An 18361-nucleotide genomic window follows, 5' to 3' on the forward strand; every position below is an offset into this window, starting at 1 on the left:
TTCCTCCCTTGAGAATCTGAATCATAGAATCATACAATAACCAGGTTGGAAGAGATCCACCGGATCATCAAGTCCAACCATTCCTATCAAACCCTAAACCATGCCCCTTAGCACCTCGTCCACCCGTGCCTTAAACACCTCCAGGGAAAGTGACTCAACCACCTCCCTGGGCAGCCTGTTCCAGTGCCCAATAACCCGTTCTGTGAAAAATTTTTTCCTAATGTCCAGCGTAAATCTCCCCTGGCGGAGCTTGAGGCCATTCCCTCTTGTCCTGTCCCCTGTCACTTGGGAGAAGAGGCCAGCACCCTCCTCTCCACAACCTCCTTTCAGGTAGTTGTAGAGAGCAATGAGGTCTCCCCTCAGCCTCCTCTTCTCCAGGCTAAACAACCCCAGCTCTCTCAGCCACTCCTCGTAAGGCCTGTTCTCCAGCCCCTTCACCAGCTTTGTTGCTCTTCTCTGGACTCGCTCCAGAGCCTCAACATCCTTCTTGTGGTGAGGGGCCCACAGGGAATACAGTAGAGGCCACTATTTTCCAATTTTTAAATGCACTTTATGTTACTCTGATCTATTACATACAATCCTAAAATTCTGCTTTGCATTAGAGGTTTGTAGAAGTGAAACTCATTGCTAGTGAGATACAGTAATAGGGAGCACCAATGCCCAAAGCCTGTTTTATCAGTTACTGCTGAAACGCAGCTACATGTTCACAGCCGTGGACAGCCCTGGCTTGCTGAACTCCTTCCATATAGCAGCTAGAATCATAGAATATGATCACAGAATATAATCATAGAATAGTCTGGGTTGGAAGGGACCTTAATCTAGTTCCAACCCCTCTGCAATGGGCAGGGACACCTCCCACTAGACCTGGCTACCCAAGGCCCCATCCAACCTGGCCTTGAACACCTCCAGGGATAGGGCAGCCACGAATCCCCTGGCCCTCTTCTCACCACTCTCATAGTGAAGAAATTCCTCCTTATGTCTAGTCTAAATGTGGCCCTCTCCAGTTTACACCCACTGCCCCTCGTCCTATCACTACAAGCCTTTGCAAACAGTTCCTCTCCAGCATTCCTGGAGCCCCTTCAGGTACTGGAAGGTCGCTATAAGGTCTCCTCAGAGCTTTATCTTCTCCAGGCTGAACAACTCCTACTCTCTCAGCCTGTTCTCATATAGGAGGTGCTCCAGCCCACTGATAATCTTTGTAGCCCTCCTCTGGACCCATTCCAACAGCTCCATACCCTTATTATGTTGAGGATTCCAGAACTGGACACAATATTCCAGGTGAGGTCTCACAAGAGAGGAATAGAGGGGCAGAATCCCCTCCCTCACCCTGCTGGCCACGCTTCCTTTGATGCAGCCCAGGATGCAGTTGGCTGTCTGGGCTGTAAGCACACATTGCCAGCTCATATTGAGCTTCTCACCAATCAGCACCCCCAAGTCCTTCTCTGCAGGGCTGCTCTCAATCACATTATCCCCATGCTGTACTGAAACCGTGGATTGGCCTGACCCAGGTGTAGGACCTTGCACTTGGCCTTGCTGAACCTCAAGAGGCTCTCACAGCCCCACTTCTCCAGCCTGTCCAGGTCCCTCTGGATGACATCCCATCCTTCTGATGTGACAACTGCACCACCCAGCTTGATGTCATCTGCAAACTTGCTGAGGGTGCGCGCGGTGTTGCTGTCTGTATCGTTGATGAAGATATTAAACAGCACTGGTCCCAGTATGGACCCCTGAGGGACACCACTCGTCGCAGATCTCCACTGCTCTCTGAATACAACCCTCCAACCAGTTTCTTATCCACCAATCAGTCCACCCATCAAATCCGAGGTGGAAAGAGAGGTGAATCAAAGGTGGAAAACAGTAGAAGGGCTGATTTTATAATGGCTGGAACTTCCTCTTCAGACCTTTCAGACCTACAAGAGACACACGAGCCTGTGCTGCAGCCGAACACAAACACAACGCGTCCTCACGGGCAGGGCAGCTAAAAAGGGGCGTTCGCAGGAAGCCCAGTCCCGCTCCGCTCACGCAAAAACCCGCACCTAAAGGCTAAAGGAGGCGAACGTCCCTCCTCTCCCGCGCTCAGACACCCGACACGGCCCCTCGTGGGGCGCGAGGCCCGCACCGCGCGGCTCACGAGCCCGCCACGTCCCACCGCCTCCCTGCGCCCCCTGGCAGGGCGCGCGGCCGCGAGCGATGAGCTCGGCGCTCGACGGAGAGTCCCGCTCGGCGGTGCGGAGTGCGGCCGTGCCTGCCGGAAGCCGGAAGCCGGAAGCGGGCGGTGGGGGTGTTGCGGGCGGGCGGCGATGGCGGCGGCGGAGCAGCTCTACCCGCGGAGCTCTATCGAGGATGATTTCAACTACGGCAGCAACGTGGCCTCGGCCAGCGTCCACATCCGCATGGGTAGGGACCCGGGAGGAGCGAGGCCGCCGCCCGAGCCCCCTCGGCCCGCGCGCAGAGACCCCAGTGCTCCCTACGCGTTCCTCTCTGCTGACCCATGTGGCCGAATTCCAGTTCTAAGCAGTGGTTTAACCTTCTGGCTAAAGGATGTGAGCGGAGAGTCAGGGCGTCACCGAGTCCGGGCTGAGCACCGAGGGTGGGAGAAAGATCTGGCAAAAGATTTCATCGTTTAAGCGTAGGGTTTGGGTGTTTATACCAGAGAGAGTGAAGCCATATAGATTCAGTCTTGATTTTCCCCAGAGTGATGTGTTTTGAAGCCCGGACGTGGTAGGTGAGATGCATAAATGCTAAAATTGGTGCCATAAAATACAGCAATTTAGGCAGGTGACTGAGGGATTTGAATTTCTTTAGTGAGGTGATGAAATAGTGTCTCTTCTGCTGAAGCATTTGTGTGCTACTAGCAGCCATGAAATCATAGAATCATAGAATAGTTTGGGTTGGAAGGGACCTTAAAGACCATCTAGTTCCAACCCCCCTGCGATGGGCAGACATAAAGACTCCTGGAGAACATCTTGCGGTACTCTAATATGCAGGCCTCAAATGCATTGAAAGCTCTTGCAGAATGTGTCTAATCGGTAATCCTTACTGAAATAGTTATAGTGTTATTGGATACATCTTGGAATAAAACCAGCTGTGTGCAGTGAATTTTTTTGTTAGTGACCTCTTTCTGTAAAAATGTAGTTTTATCTTATTTGGAGAATAAAGGGCATCATAGGAAATAAAAAAGAGGTATCTCGATTAGCAAAATTTAATAATGTGGGGAGAAGGCTGTGCTAGCGAGAAGGCTACTTCTAAGTTTGTTTGGTTTATTATAACAAAGTAGGTCCCAGTCCCTTATGGCTTACAGGTATATTTAACTTTACCTGCTGCAAGCAGGTAATTCAGCTTCTCGTCATATATGCCCTTAAACTTGTTTAGGGTGTGCTATTGAGGACTGAATTGATACTCCCTGTAAGCTTATTCTTCCTTTCAGAGTATTTTGTTTAGTGGATTTGACCTCCTTCCATTCAGAACAGGGAATATCTGTGTGATATATCTCTATGTCCTGAACCGAACTACTCTCCACTGTTCATAATTTTAGAATTATAAAGCCTGTTAGCTTAATTCTAGGGGGGTGTGTGTCTGGTTAAGTTTTTTAAGGAGTCTGTATCTGTAGATACCCATTCAGTACAATGCAAGTTGCAAATGATGATAAACAATATTTAACATAGCATAAAGTTACTCTAATAGATATTACTGTAAGTGTTTTAAACTTTTATGGCTGTTTCTGTCTTCTGCGGAACTTCCCAGTTAATCTCTACTTACTTAGGTCCATTAGATACCAGTAATGTGATGGAAAAGTTATACTGTTAGTAATTTCTTAGTGAGTTTAGGTATATTTAGTTTTTTAAATAGTCTGAAGTATTCCTTGCAAATGGTTTTCGTATTCCTTTTGCCATCATTGTTATTGCTTAAATAATGATGTTTAGGAATAACTGTGATTTTGCTGGAATACTGTGTAATTTTTTTAAGGAGAAATGGCTTCTTACCACTTTGCTCTGTGCTTTTCCACTAGATAAAAGAGTTCCTAATGGTTCCTTATCAAATAGAAAACTTGTATCTGACTCACTGTTGAACTTTGTAAGCATAACTTAAAAGTGATTTCTTTTTTTTTTTAATCTAGCTTTTCTACGAAAAGTCTACAGCATTCTTTCCATTCAAGTCCTTTTGACCACAGTCACATCTGCAATTTTTCTATACTCTACTGGACTGCAGGCATTTGTTCATGAAAGGTAAGTACTAAAATAAAATGGAACTGTTTATCGTGTTAAGTGTAGTTTATGCAGTTTGTTGCTCTGTGTTTTGATTGTATATTAGAAATTTTGTAACTTGATTAGGAAATAACTTCTCTGTCATTTTTCTCCTTGGTTTATTATTAAACTTTATTTTTATTATCATTAAAGTTTATTTGAATCAATACTTTATTAACAGTGTTAATTTTAATGCTTATGCTATGAAAATCTATACTTCAGTTGCACAACATCTCAGTTACTGACATTTCTTGGTTTATGGTCTAAGTATCTACTTCTAGAATCTGTTTGGATTTCTGTTGTTATGAACAATGAGAAGGTACCTTTTCCAGAAAGCTGAATCATTTCTTATTCCTCCCCCATCTTCATTTTCTTTTTTGTCCTGAAAACTAGTCTGCTAAAATTCCTGTGCGCTTGCTTCTTTTTGCCTCTCAGATTTTAGTGAGAAAAAGGAGTCTCAAAATCCGTTTGTAGTGAAGGGGCAGGGGAAATTAACAACTTGGGAAAGAAGGAGAGCACTGAGTCCAGTTTCTGTTTTTCCCCAAGTGCACTTGCAGGCTTTGCTTTTTTTTTTGGAACTCCAAACAAAACAAGAAGCCTCAAACACTATATGGAAATTTCTGTGTAAGCTATAGTGCATAAAACAGATGTTGTAAAGCTACAATTTTCTACTTAAATCTGATCATTTGAAATTGTACTACTCGTTTACAACTGTTGTGATTTTGTGTTTGATTTTGGTCCAGTTTTTGCTTGGGGAGCTGCTTGTATAGTTTAATTACAGCAGTGCTTACTGGTCAGTACTGATTTTCTTTGATGCCATTAGTGCCCATGTTTGTTGCATTCAGGTGCTTTTAAAATAAAACAGTTCCCTGATTGTGGAGTTCTTCATAGGCACAATATTGCATATACTTTAATACTTTGGTTAGTGCACATGGATATTCCTCTTCATATGTGTTCATCTTCAGGTGATGGATTCTTGAGCAATGTGAAAAACTGTCTTTACTTGTGACTGTACTGCTTTTAACAGATTATCTGTGGTGGTATGTTTTAGAGCAGCTTTACTGTAAAAGTTGCTTTACGTTTAGTTTGGATATACAGGGCAGTATCTTTATCTAGCTGATTGCATAAAAATTTGGGTTTATATGCATTGTTCTTAAGATTTCTAGATATTTTATATTAATGTTAATGAGTTTTTTGGTATGGAACTTTACAGGCCTGCCTTGCTTTTGATATCTGGGCTTGGATCTTTAGCTGTAATTGTGGCACTGACCTTCTACAGACACCAGCATCCTGTTAATTTATACCTACTTTTTGGATTTGTAAGTATTCATACAAATTGATTTTTAGTACTGCCTAGAATAACTTTCATTGAAGCAAACCAGCTGTGGATAATTTGTTTTTCCTGTATTCCTTGAAAGATATCTTATATACTTAGGAAGGTCTGAGTTATTTTTTTGACATTCTGTCCACAGTTTGTTCCTAGATAGCCTCTGCATCAGATTTTATTCAGCATCTTTTTAGGAAGAGTGTTAGAACTTGGAATTAGGTTGAGCAAGCTTTTGTTTATGTTTGTTTATAAATACACCTGTCTCTCTGCTTTCATTGTCTGTTGGGTGTCAGTGAATTTTCTATAAAAAGACTCAGTACGAAAGGAAGAGGCATTTCTGTTACCTTGTTTGTTTAATGGACAGTCTCCAGCAGAGACCCAAATGCAATTAGCCATGTGTGTTTATTTCTTTAACTTGTCTTTTTGATGCTAAATTCTGAGCGTGTTTCCAACACAAATTGGTCAGTCTCCTGCCTTGTGTTGCAGATTTGTAGATATGGGTAACTGTTCCTCTTGGATATTTTCTATTATGTGGCAAATCAGTCTTCTGAAAAGAAGTCAAAGTAGCACAATTAGATTGTGATACTTTAGTAGTTGCCTAAATTGTATTTGTGATACAAGGAAGAGACATCTTTGTTGTCTGCTGTAACTAAGTAGACTGTTTAAGTAGGAATAGGGTTATATGCTTCCTGACTTTGGAACCCTTGCAGGAGAGTAAAATGTTTAAAAACTTTCAACAAGGGCATCTGTAACAAGGAGTGATGTAATTATAGAATCACAGAATAGTTTGGGTTGTAAGGGACCTTAAAGGTCATCTAATTCCAACCCCACTGCATCCCACCAGACCAGGCTGCCCAAGGCCCCATCCAGCCTGTCCTTGAACACCTCCAGGGATGAGGCATCCACGATTTCCCTGGGCAACCTGTGCCAGTGCCTCACGACTCTCGTCGTGAAGAAACTCCTCCTTATGTCTAGTCTAAATCTGCCCCTCTCCAGTTTATACCCATTGCCCCTAGTCCTGTCACTACGTGCCTTTTTAAAGAGTCTCTTCCCAGCTTTCTTGTAGGCCCCCATCAGGTACTGGAAGGTCACTGGAAGGTCTCCTCAGAGCCTTCTCTTCTCCAGGGTGACAATAGTTTGGCCAAGTGTGGGAGTTTGTGGTATGAGAGTTGCAGTATTACACTGTGTGGGAATAGAAGGATTCAAGTCTGTGTGTGATAAATTGGTTTAAACAGAACATGAGTTGAATGTTCTGTCGTTTCTGACCTCTTGGTTCATGACATAGAGACTTTTCTCATATTTTATTGTAATGAAACTTAATGGGAAATTATCTTTTAAGAAGAACTTAGGGCCCATAGTAACCTTCAGCCCAGACAGCAAGAGTATGTTTTAGTATAAGTTAGTTATTTCAAAACAGGAATGAGTGGGAAAAAGGAAGTTGATGCAGACACTTGGCTGTCTAACAAGGTATTAATAGTATATTAATTTTATAGCCTCTTGAATAGGTTTCAAGTGTGTTAAGAATGTTATGTGCTTTGAGTAAAAAAAACCCTAAATGGCATTTTTCTACAGTGGCTGTCGGTCATTCACTTTCAGTTTATATTGTATTCTTGTTAGGTAACACAACTTCCAGCACAGTAAGACAATGTGTTTCCCGTTTACATTTTGAAAACTAAACATGTTTTCATATACAAAGATTTAACAAGAGAACTAATGTAACGTTTGCTAGGATTATGTAGCAGAATGAGACTCAGTGCATGTGAAGTCTCTGTGGAAGTCTTCTGTGGTTTTTTTTTCTTCTTTTTTAACTTTGTAATTTCTTGGTTTTGCTTTTTGTAGACCCTACTGGAAGCACTGACAGTTGCCATTGCAGGTAAATAGTAGCCATCCTATTGTCTGATTCTATAAAGAAATTGGAAAAGGAATATAATATATTGTAGTAATTGCCATCTCAGATTCCTAGATGTGAATGAAACGATAATTAATCTCCTTTATTAAAATTTTAATTACAGTGCCATGAGTTCAGCAAAACAGGGAATCAAGGGAGGAAGCTGGATTCTGATCCAAAACTGAAACTGTACATACCTGAAGTGAAAAATTTTGCCATCCATTCTTTCGGTACAGCTAGCAGTGTCCTCTCCTGTAAGGCAGCTCTCAGCAGAACTGATCTGCAAGTGAAATATCCTTATCTTCACCCTCAGTTTCCTCTAAGGGAGTTTATTTAAGTTTGGAGAATTCTGTGCTTCGTCGTCAGGGTCGAGATGGGGTGGTGTGCAGACAAGTCGTGGCATCGCCTTGCGCTATAGCTTCAAGCATCAGATGTAACGTCTTCACTGTGGCTTATGGTCCCCTGAAAAAAAAAAATAGCCGTTTGGAAAAAGAAGAGATTAAGGAGGAAGGAGGGGAGAAAAAGGTTCCACTCACTTATCTTCCCTTTCTCCTCCTATCCCCTAATCAAAACTTTATGAGCCTTTGCAGAGGAATGATTTTTTTTTTCCCCTTGTTTTCAGTATCATGAAATATTAATTTAGCTTTTCCATTAAAATCTTGCATATCTATGCTTAAAAATACTTTTTATTTTCTTTTGTTGTTGTTGTTGCTTTTCATCGTGAGTAGAGAAGATCTGTAATTTCCATTTAATAAACTACACCTTTAAGGCAACTGACAAACTTAGCTAGTGCAAGGGTCTTTGAGTCCTTTGATCATGATTTTGAAGTGCAAAGACAAGTTCTAGCATAACTTACTTCTTTGTTCACAGTTAAGGTTATTTTTTTTTCTTTTTGTCAGTGAAGTTTAAACCTCTGTTTCCTCAAAAGATAACATAGCAATTACATACTGTAGTGTTCCTTAAATGACTGTTTACTTTTTCTGTTTATAGTGAGTTTCTATGATGTGTCCATCGTCTTGCAAGCCTTTATTCTTACTACTGCTGTATTTCTTGGACTGACTACATATACCTTGCAGTCAAAGAGAGACCTGAGCAAATTTGGAGCAGGGTATGTTGTTGTATTGATATTGTTTTTAATTGTTCTTTTTGTCAAGATTGTTTATCCTTTTTTAAGGCAGGCTTTGCAGATATAATGAGGAATATAGGTCAATAGAACCTGTTTCAAGGGAATCGTGAGGGTGTTATTTATCTTAAATTTTTAGTTTTATACAGTTCTGCTGTCTTGGTAAGAGTTGACCTGGATTTTTCATGGAGACGTAAGTCAGCTGCCTCAAATATTTTTTTAAAAGTCAGTTGGGATATGACTTCTGACAGCTTTATAAAACAGAGTTTTACTGCTGATACCAATGAACAGCAGGCATCTAAGAGTTATGGATGCTTATTTACCAAATATACTGTGAAGAGGCTTTGTAAGAAGGAAAGAGATTTTAAGTAAAATGTAAAAGAAAATATACTGTTGCTCACAGTTTAATTTTTTTTTCCAGCCTCTTTGCTTGTTTGTGGATTTTAATCTTCTCTGGTTTCTTGAGGGTAAGCTACCTTGTGTTTAAGGTTAAAAAAGTTCTTTAACATAGATCTTTTACTAATTTCTAGTATAACAAAAGTTTTGGACAGTCAAAAATAGCTTAATGAAAGAAAATTCTTAACCAGATCCATTACTCTTGTAGATTATTCCGGTGGTCTTTTGACTGCTTATTTCACATTCAAATTATTGTTGGATGCTGCTCTTGCTAACGTAAACATTGTTTTTGTGTTGATTGACAAAGTTTGTCAATCAAGATCCACTATTTAATTGAGAAAATGGGAGGGAGATTTGGAGTTTAATTGTATTTTGTTATTCTAATTTTTTTGCTGTTAATATTTTGGAGACCGAAGCTTCCTCTCTCTTAAGCGGAGGCACTTTTACTCAGTTAGAGATTGTGTGACTAGGGACTGTATGAAATAAGAACATTGAAGTGTCATCTTAATATTGTATTTTTGTATACGTAACAGTAAAAAGACTGTATCCCTGTTGTGAACATTTATGCAGAGATTTTAATGTTAAAAAGAAAATGAAATTTACTATTTCTTTTCATGTTTCATTTGCCTCCAGCTGTTTTTCTATAGTGAGACAATAGAGTTGGTGTTTGCTGCTGCCGGAGCTCTTCTGTTCTGTGGATTTATTATTTATGACACTCATTTGCTGATGCACAAATTATCCCCTGAAGAGTACATATTGGCTGCAATCAATCTCTACTTGGATGTCATCAATCTGTTCTTACACCTGCTGCGTTTATTGGAGGCATTTAATAAAAAATAGTCAAAACTGGTATGGTTTATCTACAGCGTATACAAGGTTAAGTGTTTGGATGATCTGCAAACTGTTTAGTTCTGTCTTCTAGAGACTGAATCTTTATTACTATTTCATTCCATGAATATTGAGCCCTCCTTATGAAAAAAAAGAAGGCTTTTTTATGTAGCTGCAGTTCTTTAGAAGATATATTTTATGTAGTTTATGTGTTGTCATCACTTCAGTCACTTTTTCAATCGCTTAATTTGCACTTGACATAATTCACAACTAAAACATTTGCCAACTTGCTCCAGAGTAAGCTTCTCCGTGCTATGCTGTAGCTGCTGGAAGTGTTTTCTTTGGGATTATAAGTGTGTGTACCACGTAAGGCTAGCCTGAGATTTTTCATTGTGCAATGTTTTACTGAGCTAAAATTTTTTTTAGTTGTTTGTTAAAATGGAGTGCTGTCTTTGACAGAGATGCTCTGTTCGTGTGAAGGGCTGTCAGGTTATTATGTAAACTGGGAGGGTATTAAAGCAATTAAAGGGAATGTTCTTCATTTAAGTATTATTTATTGCCTGTCTTTCAGTGATCTGAAAAATCATTTGGAGGTGGATTCTGGCATCTTGTCAGTTTGTGTATATTGAGGTTAATTGTCTGTTAATAAAAACTGGGAAACTGTTAGTCTGTTCTTGCAGCTGGGACTGGAGAACTCTGGGGTGCTGAGAAGGACCCTTGCAAAGCCTCTCTGGGCGGGCAAATGCACAAAGGCAAAGGAGAGACACCAAGCTGTTGGAATCCTGGAAGGGCAGGCAGGGTGAAAACAGTTCCGAAAGGCTTTCTCACCTCATGTTAAGTGTTTATGTTGAAGTATCATCACCGCTCACCTGTCCTCTCTGAGAAGTTAGCTGAAAGGAAATGCAGTTCTTGGAATCCTCCTGTGTCCCTCCACGAGCGGTGACGAACTTTCCATGCTGGAATGTGACTTAGGCTGTTGCCTAAGTGCGGCTGGGAATTGTTTTGAGCAAGTGTGGTGGATTTCTCTTTCTTGTCTTAGGTGCGGCAGTAGCTAAAAATAAAACTTGGTGGTTTTTGACTTGTGATGAAATATGTATTTGTTTCTTCACCCCATCGCCCTCTACATGTGATGATGGCAGGACCTGGCTGTAATCCAGAGGGACCTAGACAAGCTGCAGAAATGGGTCTGTGTGAACGTCGTGAGGTTCAACAAGGCCGAGTGCAAGGTCCTACACCTGGGTCAGGCCAATCCACGGTTTCAGTACAGCATGGGGATAATGTGATTGAGAGCAGCCCTGCAGAGAAGGACTTGGGGGTGCTGATGGATGAGAAACTCAACATGAGCTGGCAATGTGTGCTTACAGCCCAGCCAGCCAACTGCATCCTGGGCTGCATCAAAGGAAGCGTGGCCAGCAGGGCGAGGAAGAGGATTCTTCCCTTCTATTCCTCTCTTGGGAGACCTCATCTGGAGTATTGTGTCCAGTTCTGGAATCCTCAACATAAGAAGGCTATGGAGCTGTTGGAATGGGTCCAGAGGAGGCTACAAAGATGATCAGAGGGCTGAAGCACCTCCCATACAAGGACAGGCTGAGAGAGTAGGGGTTGTTCAGCCTGGAGAAGAGAAGGCTCCAGGGAGACCTTATAGCGACCTTCCAGTACCTGAAGGGGCTACAAGAAAGGTGGAGAGGGACTGCTTACAAAGGCTTGTGGTGATAGGATGAGAGGCAATGGGTATAAACTAGAGAGGGGAAGATTTAGACAAGACATAAGGAGGAATTTCTTCACGATGAGGGTGGTGAGGCCCTGGCCCAGGTTGCCCAGGGAAGCTGTGGCTGCCCCATCCCTGGAGGTGTTCAAGGCCAGGTTGGATGGGGCCTTGGGCAGCCTGGGCTGGTGGGCGGTGTCCCTGCCCATGGCAGGGCGGTTAGAACGGGGTGATCCTTAAGGTCCCTTCCCACTCGCACCATTCTATGATTCTGCGCCTGCCTCGCCCTCGGAGCGCGCACCTGCCCCGCAGCCCTTGCACAAGGCGTGGAGGCGGCCGGTCTCGCCTTCCTCCCGCAGGGGTGGCTGCGCGCTCACTCGGAGCGTTACGGTAGGAGCCGTCCCGCCCGCCCCGCCGCTCTGCGCACGCGCGGACAGCGACTGCGGCCTGGGGCGGCGGCGGCCTCGTGCGCGGAGGGGTGAGGGGGGATGGGGGTGGGACAGGCCGCGTCCGCGCGTCCCCCCGTGTTCTAGCGCTTCCCAATGACACCCGATGGTCAGAGGGCTGGAGCACCTCCCGTACGGGGACAGGCTGAGAGAGTTGCGGATCATCAGCCTGGAGAAGAGAAGGCTCTGAGCAGACCTTATAGCGACCTTCCAGTACCTGACGGGGCGCCAGGAAAGCTGGGGAGGGGCTGTTTACAAAGGCTTGTGGTGATAGGACGGGGGGCAATGGTATAAACTGGAGAGGGGCAGATTTAGACTGAACATAAGGAGGAATTTCTTCACCATGAGATGAGTTGTGGCTGCCCCATCCCTGGAGGTGTTCAAGGCCAGGTTGGATGGGGCCTTGGGCAGCCTGGTCTGGTGGTAGGTGTCCCTGCCCCTGGCAGGGGGTTGGAACTGGGTGGTCTTTATGGTCCCTTCCAGCCCAAACTATTCTGTCATTCTAAATATCCACCCACTTCCCTGTGTTTTAGCACTTCCCTCATGTCAGTGTTTCCCCCATGCTGCGCCCTCACTGTTCCCCCTCTTCCCTCCCATCAGGACATGGCGAAAAGCCTGAGGAGTAAGTGGAGGAGGAAGATGCGGGCGGAGAAGAGGAAGAAGAATGCACCCAGGGAGCTGGAGAGACTGAAGAAAATCTTGGGAACCAATGCGGATGTCGTCATGGAGGAGGTGAAGGAGGTGGCAACTGTGCTGCCCCCCAAGAAGGCCCTTGAGCAGGCGGGTGAGTTGCCTGGGCACTGCCGATTGCCTCTTCCCCCTCCCTACTCTGGTCATGTTCCCAGCACGTGTCTCACTGTACTGGTTATTCTGTGACAGCCATGAGTGCAGGGGCGTCCTGCGGGGTGTTTGTTACCGTCCCCATGACTTTTGCTGTCGTGATCAGACTTAGGGTTATTACAAGTTGAGAACAGTGAGTTGGAAAACCAAATATTTGTTTTTTTCTAAATCCAAAAGATGCTGTTTAGTTATTCATAGAATCATTAGGTTGGAAAGGACCTTTGAGATCATCAGCTCCAACTATACTTGTCCACTACTAAACCATATCCCCAAGCACCTCATCTGTCCACCTTTTAAACACCTCCAGGTATTGTGACTCAAACACCTCCCTGGGCGGTCTCTTCCAGTGCTTGATAACCCTTTCTGTGAAGAAATTTTTCCTAATTTCCAGTATGAACTTCCCCTGATGCAGCTTCTTGAATCCGGTCGTCTCACGTTAGTTTCTACGTATTATCTGGTCAATTGTGAACAATCGTAGAATGGTTTGGATTGGAAGAGACTTTTACAGGTCATCTAGTCCAACCCCTGTGCAGTGAACAGGGACATCCACAAGCAGGTTGCTTGATGCCCCATCCAACCTGACCTTGAAGGTTTCCAGGGATGGGGCATCTACCACATAGAGGCAACCTGTTCCAGTATTTCATGACCCTCAGCGGAAAAGACATTTTCCTGATATCTAGTCTAAACTTCTTTTCTAGTTGAAAACCATTACCCCTTGTCCTGTTGCTACAGGCCATGCTAAAACGTTTTTCCCCATTTTATAAGCCCCCTCTAAGTAAGGGGGCTGCAATAAGTTCTCCTCGGAGTCTTCTCCAAGCTGAACAACCCCAACTCCCTTAGCCTCTCTTTCTCAGGGAGGTGTTCCAGGCCTTTGGTCATTTTGATGGCCCTCCTAACAAGCTTATTAATGTTTTATTTAAATACACAGTATCTTATGGAGAGGCATCTCTTTGTGAAGGCGTCGGGTGAGGGAGGGTTTATCACTTAGCACTTGTTCCAATCACAGCACTGTATTTGCTGTTAAACTGGAGATAGAATATACTTTCCCTCCTACTTCAAGGTGGACACTAAACATAGAAGAGTTGGGCCTAAATCTACAGTAGTTTTGTAGAGATTTTTTCGAGGATAGAGTGTTTTTTCCATTTTCAAATGTACTGCCTCAAAGCAGGGGTAGTAGAGGCCCTGGTTTTCTATGCTAATTAATGTTGTGTGTCTCATAGTGCAGGAGTGGATGCCATTAGTTGTCTGCAGATGAGGCCATCTTCTTTTCTATTCCTTGAAGAGGAATCTGTAAAGCCAGTAACTCAAGAAGTGGGAACAAAAGTGTTATGTAGCAATGTATCGGGGAGCAGTCAGAAACACACCTTCTCTTTCCAAAACTTCAGTCTGAACTAAGTCATAGCCCTTGTTTCTTCTCCAGTTTATGCCACTTAGGCCGTTACGATATCGCTGATGTGAGCTTTCTGTGTGGCATACAGAAGGCTCTTGAGGCACCACAGTGGAGATACAGCATAGTGCCAGAAAATATTGTCAGTCATGCAGGTGGTTATGTCAGTATTTCAGATATTAGGAAGGACAGAGAAGTGTTGTGAGGTTGAACAGCAAAGCCTGTAGATACTTTGAAAATGGGAATAGAATGCTATATAAAAACATTGCTCATTTAAAGGTAGCTTGGAGTATGATTCATGATTTTATCCGTGGTTCTGATTTGTCACATAAACTAGGTGTAAAACTGTTTCTTTATGGAATTACTAGTATTGAATTTCCAGAACGTTTTGGAATGTTGTCAGCTTCGTGTAGCTGGAGGAAACATCATTGCATTGTCTTTCTTAAATCTAGTTTCTGAGGTAAATGCCTGGCTGTCTTTCCTGGACCCCCTTCCAAGCTTGCTGGCAACTTTTCTACAAGTGGCCAGTTTCACTTGGCTTTTGTAGAGAGATAGCAGCCTCAGAAATAAGTATATATTTATATATATGTGTGTGTATATATATAAAAAAACCTACAAGTTTTGTTGAAATAATCATGTCCTCTTTGAGAGGACTTTTCAGCACTAATTATTTGTGGACACAAGGGAGTTGACGTTGCTGAATGTTACAAGGACTGAAGTAAGTGAAGACTTAATCCAGAATATGTGCTCCCCATAGATACATGAATAATTTTCCAGCTTAAGAAAGAATACTCGTGTCTTAGGGAATTTTCCTGTGTTACCTTAAGGTATTTTTCACAGCATAATATGATTTTATTTTATTTTTTTAAATAATGGAATGTCTGGCAAGCCTTTGGTCAAAAATGGTTTTGTAGCTGTTTTTAAAACTTTGTGAGCATCCATGCATTTTTCAAGATAATAACATCCATTGAGTCTGCTCCAGTAACCTACTTTTATAGCTTTTTTTTATGCTTTGTTCTTTTCTCTTTATCTTTAACCCCTTTGACAGGTTTTTGTTTTATGACCTTGGAACACTTCTGCTCGGTAGTTGTCTTCCTGTTACTGATACCTGCAGCATCCTTGAGATTGCAAAGTATGGTGAAAATGTTGTGCTCTGTGAACAGCTTGATATTTTTCTGTCCAGGATTTCTTCATTTAGCTGAAGTGGCAGCTGACATTTATTGTGGATGTGCTTTTTTGCAGTCAAAATTTGTGTAACAACAGTTCAACCTCAGTTATACGATAGGACAGGAATCAGAGAAGCAGCTTACGTAGATTAGGTTTTCTTGGGGTGTTGTTTTTTTTGTGTTGTTGGGGGCCATCTGTCCTGTGACATTTGGAAAACAAGGCTGCTAAGAAAGCCTCCTGTTGTGTTTTTCTGACGTCTCAGGAGTTTTCTGGAGCAGGGACTTTTTTTGCTACCTCTCCTTTGCTGGATTAGCCTTTGATTGTGCCAGCAGGCAGTAGGCTTCTGTGCTTATTCTCTGCTACAAGTATCCATATCCAAACTTTAGGGCTTCCTGAGCACATTTCTTGGGGGCAGGTCTTTGTAGACTATTCCATGCTTCAACTATTGAATATTTGTTGTTTCCTCGTGAACTTTGTCTCCGAACATCAGACAGGCACAACAGAAAAATGTCTTTTTTTCTCTCTGTAAAAGCCTATGATAAAGCTTTCAGAATTGTAAGTAGATAAATTGGAAACAATGTTGAAATTAGTAGAGCACAGTTCAGATCTGTACTTAACAAGTTGTTCCCCTTGTAACTTTGTTGTCTCACTGAGACATGACATTCACATGATGTTAGTTAGCTGGGACAGTTTTTCTTGGGAGTGACCATGTCACAGGCAGTCTTCCTGATCTTAGAGATTAGTCCTCTATTTCTGCCTTTAAAGATATTAGACTTGACTTTGTGCTCACTTTTTGAGGCAAATGCAGCATCATTGTCACGTGCTTCGTACTATCGTATTTCAGCTTTTCTTTTTATTCTTCTCTTTACCTGCCTTCATCTTCCACTCAAGTTAGTTTAATTTCTTAGAACAGATCTCAAACATTACATCATAAAAAGTATTTAATTGTGCATATGTTTCAGTAAACCCATGACTTCCTGTATGCTTGCAGCTTTTGGTGGAGACCACACACAATGTTTTTAGACACAGCACTGGAACAGATGGCAGCCTGAAGAATAAGGTGCTTTTACCTAGACATGGGCCTTTAGGGAAAATTCTGCGTGTTTACTATTGGCTGTAGAAGTTCCTGGGTTGCAGTTGTACTGGTACGAAAGTGCTTTCAGTGTGTAAAGCCTTCAACTCTCTATGTACAAATACTGTTGTATTTACAGATATTTTTATAATTTGGGGGAATCTAGTAACAAAATAGCCTCTATGAAGCTGATTCATGTATTTTACTCACTATAAATACCTTTCTTTTTCAGATGACTGCAAAATGGACGTAGATAATAAGCGAAACAAAAAAACTCTTCTGGACCAGCATGGGCAGTACCCAATATGGATGAATTCCAGGCAGAGAAAGAAGCTTAAGGCACAGCGTATAAAAGGGAAAAAGAAACCAAAATTGGCCAAAGGCCTGGCCTGGTAAAATTGGCATTTTGTAAGATCATGAATATTTTACTGACAAAATAAATATCCCAAATAACTACATGATAATTTTGTGCCTGGCCAACAGGTATATATTATTGTGTTAAATGAACTTTTGAAGAGGCTGTTAGGCCAGCACATGGTGAAAGCAATATCAACTTGTGTGTGAGACTAAAAAAAATAATACAGAAAGCAATCTGAGTGCCTTTGAATAGAATAAATGTCTGTGGTTACTTGTGTTTTGGGGTGGGGAGGGTCTTCATCTGTTGTATTGTGAACCCTGAAAATGCGAAAGGGAATCCTAAAAATAATGAAACTGTAAATTGTTTTTGTACTGTGGTCCTCCTCAGTGTAACTTTTCTTTTAGTAAATTGAACCAAAGTATTCTGTAAACTCACCATCTCCTTTAAATTATTTTGTAAAATTTTGTGACACCAATTTGTGTTGCTTTTTATATTTGGTAATTAACAAAACGGGCTTTTAACATGTAACTTAAAAGAGATTGTACACTGATATCAACACCAAGGCTTCACGACACTTCCCTGGGTAAAAAGATACAAGTGTCAGTCTAACTTTAATTCGCAAAGAGAAAGCTGTTATAAGAAAGAAGTATTTCACTGCTGTCTGCAACTGAAGTATTGTAGGGACTAAATACTGAGAGTAAAACTGGTTCTTTTATTATTAATATGAGAGAATGCAAATGCACAGGTTGGAAATAAAATAGTTTTATTTAAGACCTTTTCCAAGTTTCAATAAAGTAAATGGAAATTTACTTTCCCTTATGTGTTTTCAGTAGCCTTTTATTTCTCTTAAAAATGATACTCGTCTATCATGCTTTACAATGTGGGCATTGGATAAAATACTGCATGATTGTGTAACAGATGACATTTATATGTGATTAGCTACAGTTGGTTGCATATTACTTGGCAATAAGATGTGATGACAGATGCAAGAATGAGTTGCCCTGAAAGCTTGTATTTTAAAAATGTCTGTGATTTCAAGGATGGAAATAGGGTACTGATCCTGCAGTATGTTGCCCATTGAAGTACCAGCCATTGATACAGAGCATAACCTTTGTCCAGCTTCTTCTAGGATGAAGGTCCTGTAATCACCCACAGATTGTGATATGTGTCTGTTGTAATAACATGGGTGTAGGAAATAGGATTTATTCTTTTAAAAGTAAATACATTTTATTTTGTTTGTGCTAAAATCCATTAAGAAGAGCTCAACCTGTAATACACTGAAAATATTCCTATTTTCCCCTGCTTTTTTTTATTTATTTTTTTTTAGCTGGGTCAATTTATGACAGTGCTCTACAAAAAACGTTTTCTGTAGGAGGCAGTAAAGGCTGGGAGAATGCAGGGCTGTCCTCTCGCTTAAGCATTGTTCTCATCTGCCACCTTTTCTCCTATGGCACTGGCAGCTCTTAATGCAGGCAACGTGCAGTACAGTGTTTTGAAGACAGGGAGAAAGATTAGGGCAAGGAAGTGCATTGAACAGTGGATTTGAAAGTTTTATTCAAAGGAATATTAAAGTAACGGGT

At 42.0% G+C, this 18361-nt stretch overlaps 2 protein-coding genes across 2 annotated transcripts; both read left to right on the forward strand.

Moving 5' to 3' along the window:
• Nucleotides 1–2273: 2273 nt before the first annotated feature.
• On the forward strand, nucleotides 2274–10896 carry TMBIM4 (transmembrane BAX inhibitor motif containing 4). Its single transcript, XM_069852753.1, has 7 exons — nucleotides 2274–2397; nucleotides 4118–4226; nucleotides 5458–5563; nucleotides 7411–7444; nucleotides 8450–8567; nucleotides 9004–9049; nucleotides 9612–10896. Exons 1-7 carry the CDS (start codon nucleotides 2301–2303, stop codon nucleotides 9816–9818), a joined length of 717 nt encoding a protein of 238 aa, XP_069708854.1. The 5' UTR covers nucleotides 2274–2300; the 3' UTR covers nucleotides 9819–10896.
• A 1033-nt stretch (nucleotides 10897–11929) lies between these two features.
• Nucleotides 11930–17595, forward strand: LLPH (LLP homolog, long-term synaptic facilitation factor). The gene is made up of 3 exons (XM_069852570.1): nucleotides 11930–11989; nucleotides 12558–12741; nucleotides 16656–17595. Exons 2-3 carry the CDS (start codon nucleotides 12561–12563, stop codon nucleotides 16817–16819), a joined length of 345 nt encoding a protein of 114 aa, XP_069708671.1. The 5' UTR covers nucleotides 11930–11989; nucleotides 12558–12560; the 3' UTR covers nucleotides 16820–17595.
• Nucleotides 17596–18361: the final 766 nt, after the last annotated feature.

This window comes from Phaenicophaeus curvirostris, chromosome 1, assembly GCF_032191515.1.
Source record: "Phaenicophaeus curvirostris isolate KB17595 chromosome 1, BPBGC_Pcur_1.0, whole genome shotgun sequence".
NCBI lineage: Eukaryota > Metazoa > Chordata > Aves > Cuculiformes > Cuculidae > Phaenicophaeus > Phaenicophaeus curvirostris.

Excerpts from the sequence above, each read along its gene's own strand:
- TMBIM4 (XM_069852753.1), top strand. The coding sequence starts at position 2,301 with ATGGCGGCGGCGGAGCAGCTCTACCCGCGGAGCTCTATCGAGGATGAT. Across the intron at positions 7,445-8,449 it reads ACTGACAGTTGCCATTGCAG|TGAGTTTCTATGATGTGTCC; the intron begins GTAAATAGTAGC and ends TTCTGTTTATAG. Across the intron at positions 9,050-9,611 it reads TCTTCTCTGGTTTCTTGAGG|CTGTTTTTCTATAGTGAGAC; the intron begins GTAAGCTACCTT and ends ATTTGCCTCCAG.
- LLPH (XM_069852570.1), top strand. The coding sequence starts at position 12,561 with ATGGCGAAAAGCCTGAGGAGTAAGTGGAGGAGGAAGATGCGGGCGGAG. Across the intron at positions 12,742-16,655 it reads GAAGGCCCTTGAGCAGGCGG|ATGACTGCAAAATGGACGTA; the intron begins GTGAGTTGCCTG and ends TTTCTTTTTCAG.